Below are 9,391 nucleotides of genomic sequence, written 5' to 3'. Positions count from 1 at the left end.
GAAAGAAGGGAAAAATATTTAAATATTACATCAACATTATTTACTTAAAAGTTAACAACCAACCTTATTACCTCAAAACATCACTTCTCTTATTCTACTATCTGCCAGTGCACTTTAAAAACAAACATCCATTCAACCTTAATACCGTGTGTTGGGTATTCCTAAACTTTATGAATCATTACTTTTTTTCAAAGATGCATAAGACAGTTTATGTTCTTTCTAAAATATTATTTTAAATCCAACAAAATGTGTCACTACGGTTAAACAGTAAGTGAATCTAATGATGTCAGAAAAACAAATGTTTGTATTCTCTTAACATTGGAAAGTCTGAGGAGTAGTGACTGCGCCTTGTGATGTGAAAATAACTGTGTTTATGTGGGATGAAATTTATTACACATTATGTGTCTTCATGTCTCTAAGCAGTACAAGCATGTAAATAAACTCCATAAGCAGATGTCACTTCAGCCTGCTTTTACGAACTTGTCCTGGAAAAACATCCTCACAGCAGCGGAAATGAGGCACAAAGACCAAAGTGATGTACGGAAGTTTATTTCCAGTAAAGTTAATGTCACTTCTCTAATAATACAGCAGCAATTCTGGACGCCTACAGCTTTTCAGTGTTATGGTGACTAAAATCTGACGCGCAAGTAAAACCAGTTTCTCCTCTGACTGAAAGTCTCCTTCAAAACAAAAAATAAGTTACTTTAATTAAATATCCTTACAAAATCTCTGTTAATGTGAATTACATGGTTCCAGATAATAACACATCTTGTAGTTAAACTATGAATATTGTAGCCTGTAAATAGTTCTCTACGGGGAAATTATGCCAATGAGATTTGGTCAAGTGAGATGAACGCTGGCAGGATAAATTAGCTTTCTTTAATCTAATATTTCTTTAAAATTAGTTTGAAATGTTCCAGAGTGGGAACCAATAAGAGGACGTTTTTTTGCCTTCAGTTTAATAGACTAAGTTACAATGTCACTAAAGCACATTTTTTAGGTGTTGTTTTGTTATGGACATGTGAAATATGAAATATCTTCCAGGTCCTGTTTGAGTGGTTTAATCTGTAATATCAGACTCTTTGTCCTGTTTGATACAACAGCACCATCTAGTGGTGATTCACTGACTGTCTCATGACGAAAACCTCCAAACACGGAGCTGGAAAAAGTTCAAAGTTTAAGTAGGAATACCACACAGCTAATACACACCAAACAAAGTAAGCCTTTTATTAAGAATGTTATTGGATGAAGAGTATAATCTGTAAGTATTCCTGAATGTACTTTCTATATCAAAATGTCAAAAATTCTGTTTAATTATTGAAGTGCTGAAAAACAAATACATTCTAAAATTTCTTCCTGAAAAAATTATAGATATTAGTTTACTCAAGGAAAAAACCTCCTTAAATTGGAGAAACTAAAAGCAATAATTTCTAATTAAAATTACTTTAACCATTGATCAGCTACTTTAACAGCCATTATTCACTTCACTTCCATCATTTCAATTTAAAAAAAAGGTGGTATAAAACGTTTTTTTTTGTTTTTTATTACAAAGCACAATATTATATAACAGCACTTTATATGTTATTATATAAATACTTAGTCTTAAAATAAAGTACTTAATATAGCTGTTGTGCCCTGTTAGCACAGTACAGTTCCCCTCCCTTTTAAGTAGTGGAAATGAAAATGTTGAACTACAAGTATCTCATATTTGTAGTCGGGTTAGTTAGTGGTAGGGAAAACCTGCAGCAGTCAGATCTTCTCGCCTATTTGAGTCAACCAAAACACAAAAGTTCTTGACCAACCAGTGTGCATTCAGTGTTTTAATAAACCATTCCATACTCAAAACTTAACCCACATAAGTTACAATTTATACATTTGAAGATAAAGAAATGTAACATAATGCTAAAGCTGAATAAATAATCTTTAATATGTATTTAACAGCTTCTTTCTGCTCATATATTTGGGCTTGAACACACTTCAACACAGAGACAAGCCCTGTCATTAGTGTTGGATTGGAGAGAATCAAGAGCATGGTCTGCTTCTGCTCTCTATGTAACTGTTATGAGATATTAAATATGTAACCAACATGGTGAATGACCTGTCAGCAAAAAAAAAGAAAAACATAAGGCAAGATCATCTTTCCAGAGGTGTCCCTTTCAACCCCACAAAGTTCTGTAAAAACAACAAACTTTCATTTGACTCCACCACAGCTGTAACCAGATGTGATGACTGTGTTGGAAATGAGTCACTGTGTTTGCTAAGAGGTTTGATAAATAACACACATACTGACTTAAATAAAGAGATACAGTCAGAGAAGAACAACAGGTAGATATCGGTCCACCTTCAATTCGGCACAATGTAAGTCTTCAAACAGTTATTGACGTATTAATCTGTGCAGTCTGTAAATATTTGGATAGTTTGGATTTGCTCTTTTCTCCAGCAGCTTCGTTCTGAAATGAAAACATCATGAGCTCGTTTTAGCACACTTCTTTGCCTTTTGACTCTTTAAAGGATGAAATATGTTTTATATTTTTTAAATTGTTCATGTAAGGAAAACCTGAAGGGGAAAGTATTTATTCAAAGAAGCGAACATTAACAAAAATAGATAGAATCTTTCTGTAACCAAAGTATTTGATCTATTTTTACATCAATCCTCCTTTGAATCCTGAGATTCATCTTGGACTCCCACAGAATTGGTGTCATATAACGTTGAGGTTTCAGTATAAATTTGACAAGAAATGATGCACATCAAAAGCAGCTAAAATTAGCACTTGAAGCTAATACTGGAGTAAACATCATCATCCAAATATTGACAGGTTGCAGTGTAAATACAGAACAAAATAAATGTGTCTTTGAACAAGTAATATCTCATACCACGGCATGTACAAGTAAAAACCAACAGAACCATTTGTGTTGTTACATCAGCCTCAGAAATGCAGAAGCCTGGAAGGATACATGAAAACAGTTACAGTATATATTTAAGGACAGCCCAGAGTCCATATAAAAAGGCATTGAGTCAGTGCTGCGTTCACAAAGAGCTCTTTCCTTGTAAAAAAAAAAAAAAAAAAATTAAGTCCCCCTCTTTGGAATTTCTATAACTTCATCCCTGTTCAGTCTTTCAGCAGATGATAGGGTCGGATGTTTTGGCACAAAGTCAGTTTGTAACAGCATCTAAACAGCCACGAAGAGAGGCGAGTATGACATGGTAACCAGAGGAAATCTGCAGCTTACAAAACAGGCTTTAAAAGTGACCTTCATCCCGTTTTAAATGGGGAGCTTCTCACTTCATAAAGAACCAGTTCAAATCTTCCTTTGCTCACAGATGTACAAATATGTTCTATAAATAGAGTTAAAACAATTCATTTTGACTGCTGGACAGATATTTTCTCTCTGCTGCCCGTTTGTCCACTGAGTGTGCTTATGTGAACATCAATAATAGACAGACACAAATGTGTATGTGTGTGTTTGTACACCTGAGTGTAACATTAGTGAATGGCTTTGTTTATCTTAGGACTGCCCCTCCTGTCTCTGTGCACCAAACACGTGAGGGTTGAACTGAGGGATTATGATGGTGATGTCATCGCGGTACATGCGAGCCAGCTCCTCGGGCAGCGACAGCATTTTAGACAGCCTCTCGTGATCGACTGTGCCAAACTCGTTGTTTCCCACAGCGTGGCGCATCAGGTGGGTTGCTGAGTTCTGATCCTCGAAAGCTGAAGACACACGAGCCTTTCTCTCGTCCAGCAGCCCCTGCATCTGTCCCAGAGTGACCCTGTAGCCTCCGACTTTGAGGGGTTGACGCTGGTGCATGCCTGTCAAATACTCCCCCACGATGCGAACCACTTCCTGCCTGTGGAGGGTCTCCCAGAGGCCGTCTGAACCAATCACCTGCAGGGAGGAGAGTTGAGATAGACAATCTGCTTATAACATCAGATTTGGAAAGTTACTCAAATATTCTAAGTTCATTACATGGGATTCATTCATTTATATCATCTTCATACCTTAAACTTATAAACAGATTAGGAAAACAGTAACTGTCATCACAAACACCATCTTTGTCTGCAAAGGTTAAAATGTTCTCATGTCAAACCAACCAGAGAAATCAAAAAGTCATCCGTGCAACAAGAAAAATCACCAGCCTAGAGGCTAGATGAGAGAAAAAATTATTCTGGAAAGAGACTTAATTTTCCTGGCTAGATACATAGCTGCATCCACAAATAGTGAAAGACACATGGCTACAAAAACACACAAGGTTTTGATACATTAAACTTTTAAAATGTGCCGCATGAAAAACTAAATTCTAAATCCCTTCAAATATCAGAATACTCATTTTTCTTTGTAAATGACAACAAGCAAGTCCGGTTTCTGTAAGTGATGACCCTGTGTCTCCTCTCTCACCATGAAGCGGTCCTGTGGCCGCAGTTTGTGGTACGTGATCTCAGGCTCAGCGGTCAGGTAGGGCGGCGTGTGGTAGTTTGGAGGGATAAACTTGGTGTGCTCGTTCTCATGGAGCTGATCAGGTCCGGACTCCAACACACGCTTCTGCAGTTCAATACTCCACTTGAACTTCACATCCCCAAACGCACGTAACGGCATGAGGAGGCCAAGCAACCGGTCCTGATAACAAAGACAACGAAAGGAGGAGGTTTTAATGAGTGCTTCATGAAAACAGTTCAAAGAAGCACATTAGTAGGTGCCATACCTGTCGGATAACCGTCTTTCTCTCCGATGGAGGGTGTTCACCCCGTATCCGAGCCATCTCCTCATCATTCTGGGCGCTGTGGTCGTTTGAGAGCGTGTGAGCAGTGAATGAACCATCCTCTTCCTGGACCCCCAACACCGCCCGAGCATCTCCTGCATTGGCTATATACCTTCAGCACCAGAAAGCAAAGAACGAGATTCAGATTGTTCATTAAAAAAAACTGTGTCAAATGTTGAAGATCCAGTGATATGCATGTATTTATTCTCCATACAGGTCTTGCCCATCGATGTGAGCCACACAGGCCGTCGCTCCAGAAAAGGCCACTCTCAGAACCCAGTAGTGCAGGAAAGCATTGGGGTCTCCAACCTGCATGATAAAATGTCACTGTGAGAATTCAGGCAAGATATGACTCATGGTTTCAATTGCAGAGAGCAAATGACACATGAGCTTTGCTTTAGTCCATAAAAGCTTAAATTAGGATGCTCATATGTTTTACACTGCTGCCGTCAGGATATGATGTTCAATATGTTCCATAATAAGTGACACAGCACTCAAGCCCTGCGCTCACTATGACGCAGGGGATCCTATTTCAAAGGATTATATTGGACCTGTTCCTGATCATGAAGTCGTTTTATAACTCAGGCTTTTATCACATGCAGACAACATGGAAACCAGCAAATCTGGTTTCACTATTTGTAAAGTTTTCGGTTAAAAATAATGTTGGTTGAGTGTCAGAATAAGCCTTTATAAGAAGACTTACATAAAACAAGGGCCCACATGTAAACTAAGATAACAGAAATTAAAGGAAAATAATGTATATCAGACAAAAACTAAAAAGAATCCTTAAATCTGCAAACATGGACTAATGTGTAATAAGTCATGTTAAGAAAATGACTCATGAGAGAGACACTCAACATGTTTATGGGTTGCTAAGGACAACATCTGAGTATTTCATAAACACAAAATGCTTTAACAAGAACAAGTAACACTGTTTCAAATCCAGATGGAAGAAAGTTCCCACCTGAGCCTCCAGGGAAATGTCACTGTCCAGCCTCTTAAAGGCATTCAGTAAGGCCTCATGGGTGTCAGGAACTTCACCTGGGCTGCAAATAGAGACAGAGAAATATGAGTGAAACAGAGAGAGAGAGAGAGAGAGAGAGCAAAAGGTCAACCTGGGAACAACAACACCACTATTGGCAAAACAACAGATAGGCCAGTGTGGTGTGGGTGTGTTGCCAGAAGACCAGAAAACCAGTTTCATATCCAGTTTGCAATGTTAACAAAAATTATTTTCTGACTTCACAGTTATTGAGAGAAAAGGGAAGAAACACTTTTACACATATTTTTGATGTATTCAAGCAGTGCATGTTGCAACATATCCATCTCCCAGAAATCAAGAAAGAAGCCTTCCTGTTATACACCGTGCTGCAGTTTAGACTGTCTCCTGTAAGCTAGTTTCACAATCCTCACCTGGTCAGATCTATTAACTCCTGCCAGTATGTCCGTAGGCTGTTGAAGTAGAGCGTTTGAGCCTCCCTGCTGAAGTAGTCGTTGGGGTGTTTGTGCCACTGAAGGATTGGACTGAGCGCCCTGCCGGCCTCCACCGCTGCCTCCAGCTCACACAGTGTATCGTGGGGGAGCAGAGACACTGCTATGTAGTAAAACAACCTCTCACTCAGCGCCTGGCAGAGAGGAATCATTCATAATCAGGATACTTGTATAATACAGATACTATTATTCAATCTCAGAGCTGTCTCTGTATTTATGTAAAATCTTCTATGTTCTGTCTGTATTAATGAAAAACGTTTGTTTATATTGTCTTTTCCTATTATTACTCAATAGTTTGTTCAATATTATATCATTAATTTGTGTCTTTCATACCTTTGCAACTCTTTGCACTTTTGGTTGGATGCTAAAGTTGAGTCTGATCTAATCTCACTTTTGACAAATGCTGCTGGACAGGCCTTAAATGTTTGTCGACTAAACAAACAAATACTGTATGTTGCAAGTGTGCATTCTCAGTAAAGCACATTGTCAGGCTTAGAGAAAAATACTGAGGCTTGTGGAAAGTTATTTCAGCTAGACACAATAAAAAGTAAATATAACTTTTTTTTTTAAAAAGAATGATTCCTCTGAGAAAAGTACATGTGACACTACATTATCATGACATATAGCATACAATAACTGACTCAACTTTACCTGTGCACAGGCACAGCCTGCATGGCCATCAAACACACCGAGCAGCATTCCTCGTGTCTGCAGGCACGTGGCCGCGCTGCGACGGTCTTCTATAGGAGCGTTTGCTGGCAGCTGATTGCTCTCAAAACCCATCACTGATGACACGTTCTTCCCATCAAACTCTGGCACCTGGAATCACGACAAATACAAACAGATGAAATACTGAGATGCAGAGATGGTTAGAGGAGTTTTAAATGAACGATCTGACAAACCTTAAAGCTGTACTCGTTGGCTTTCAGAATGGAGTTGACCTGCGGGGGGGTGAGGATGTAGCTGCGGAGCACTGAGGCTGTCTGGTAACTTCTCGAGTGGCTGTGGTTTTGCCATAAATGAGAGGGCCGTTTCGAGGCAGATCCATGAGTGATGGGTCCTAACTGGGACTGGTGGTATTGGCATGGTAACAGACTGGAGGTGAGGACCTTGGTACAGGACAAACGCCTGAGCAGCTGAGATGTCACAGGCATGGCTGAAGGAGCACTGTAGGCACACACACACGTAGCAATGATGTTTACACAGCTATTGAAGAAGCATTCATACTGAGCTCGTAGGCAACGTAGTAAGACAGCAACAGCTGCATGACGTGCAAAACAAGGTTGACAAGATGCATTACATTTGAGAGTGTTCTCTCTCTACACCATTAAGCTAACAACGTGAAAGCAGAAATACATTATGTGGTGAAGTTAAAGTTAAGGTAGGCTGTAAGTATCAGGGCCTTAAATTGATCATTTTAAACACTGGATGTCTAAATAACCAGAAACAACACGAGAGTGACTTACGACATCGAATGAGACATTTGAATATATATTCACTTTCTAGTATTTGGTATTTGATTTCCGCTTAGGCAATTTTCGGCTGAAAATGTAGCCAGATGGTTTCTATCATCTTAATCAGATGTTGGTTGTAAGATTCACTTGTTATAGCTAAAATAAATTTAGTGCAACAATTCTATAGTTGACTTAACCATTAAGAAGATTTGTTACATTGTTTCGTATTGTAATTGTGAGATTATTCATTCATCATTTTAATTGTGGCGCTTTGGATTTGCAATTAAATATTCTGACAGGTGTTATTATTCTTTTTTTGAAGACTATTTATACTGTAACAGTGATGCTGGACAATAGTGAAAGCCCTTGCTGTGAGTACAATACAGTACAACAGCACCAAAACTATTAAACTAAAAGGACAGAAGAAGGGTGACTTTTAAATGTTTTTCAAAACGTTTTAGTTTGTTGTGCCATAATAATGTGCAACTGAATGTATTTGTACAGGCAAAATAAAGTGTATCAACTTACATTATTGCAAATATGCAGCACATATATGTGAATTCAGTGCTCGAATGTCATACCAGGAGACAATAGTAAACATTGTAAATTGCTGACATCTAGTTATATAACAGAAATAATACAGCTGGCTGACTGTTCCTGAAAGTTTAGGACAGTCCACATTGGTTTCTTACCCTGAAGAAAGAAATGTGTGTCAGCAGAGGACACCAACAGAGTATATTCTGGCATGACTGTGTAGTTAGGTTTGTAACTCTACTCTCCTCTACACCGATGGGTCAGCAGGACAGCACGCCCCCCCTCCCCCCCAAAATAGCTTTGGCAAGAATCTCAGCTCTGACATTCAGATCTTGGCTAGCGGTCTGATCATAGTGACCCACTGAACTGGAATCTGGCTGGGTCTCCCTATATAATCTGACCTAATTGCATGCATAGTTTTAGTGCCTCTACTCCTCAGAGTGTACTCACGTAAGAAGGAGCACAGGTGATGACAGCCCAGGTGAAAATATGCTAAAATGTTCAGCGGAAATATCCTTCAGTCTGACCTGCTTTAATGGAGAAGACCGTGCAGCCAACTATCCACCCAAACTCACACTGTGTATGAGTCACACAGACCACAGAGGGCCCGTCCCAGCTCTGCAAGAAAGTTGCCTTGTCTGTTGACATCACTAGCCTCTCCTAGCCAAAAGAAAAGCAACGCTACAAACCTGTAAGCTAACCTCTATCTGTTAGCAAGACTCATAAAGTATTGCAACAAAGAGGATAAGTCTGATAACTGAGAAAGAGGACGACCAAACACTGCCTTCGTGATATGACATTAACAGATAACGTACCGTTAAATAGATAAGGATAAGACGTGCGTCAGTCCAGCAGGCAGAGCAGCCAAATTCATGCTAATGGTAGCTAGTGGTATTTGGGTTACACCCACCGACTATTTCAAACAGGATAATGTCTACTAACATGTAACATAGCAGCTCAAAACCATGCAGACGTAAATGCCTAATGATGATCTGCAACGTTAAATGTAGACTCACCTTGACGGGAAGACAAAAATAAGTTATTGCCGTTCATAGCTGAACACCGACCCCTCTGGTCTGTATCATTCAGGAGCGCCGCACCACAAAGTGAACGATGATTGGCTGAGCTGCGACAGTCCCCATGACGTCAGATT

General features: G+C 39.4%; 1 protein-coding gene across 1 annotated transcript; it reads right to left on the bottom strand.

Moving 5' to 3' along the window:
- Positions 1-1,805: 1,805 nt before the first annotated feature.
- On the bottom strand, positions 1,806-9,391 carry pdp1 (pyruvate dehydrogenase phosphatase catalytic subunit 1). Its single transcript, XM_061050570.1, has 9 exons — positions 9,255-9,391; positions 7,153-7,417; positions 6,902-7,069; positions 6,173-6,384; positions 5,724-5,805; positions 4,974-5,068; positions 4,703-4,871; positions 4,399-4,617; positions 1,806-3,888 (listed from the first exon to the last, which is right to left on the bottom strand). Exons 2-9 carry the CDS (start codon positions 7,402-7,404, stop codon positions 3,508-3,510), a joined length of 1,578 nt encoding a protein of 525 aa, XP_060906553.1. The 5' UTR covers positions 7,405-7,417; positions 9,255-9,391; the 3' UTR covers positions 1,806-3,507.

The sequence above is a fragment of the Labrus mixtus genome, chromosome 11, assembly GCF_963584025.1.
Source record: "Labrus mixtus chromosome 11, fLabMix1.1, whole genome shotgun sequence".
Lineage (NCBI taxonomy): Eukaryota > Metazoa > Chordata > Actinopteri > Labriformes > Labridae > Labrus > Labrus mixtus.
The sequence above is the reverse complement of the archived record's forward strand: the minus strand, read 5'-3'. Positions and strand labels throughout refer to the sequence as shown.

Excerpts from the sequence above, each read along its gene's own strand:
- pdp1 (XM_061050570.1), bottom strand. The coding sequence starts at position 7,404 with ATGCCTGTGACATCTCAGCTGCTCAGGCGTTTGTCCTGTACCAAGGTC. Across the intron at positions 7,070-7,152 it reads CCAACGAGTACAGCTTTAAG|GTGCCAGAGTTTGATGGGAA; the intron begins GTTTGTCAGATC and ends TCGTGATTCCAG. Across the intron at positions 3,889-4,398 it reads GGCCACAGGACCGCTTCATG|GTGATTGGTTCAGACGGCCT; the intron begins GTGAGAGAGGAG and ends TCCTCCCTGCAG.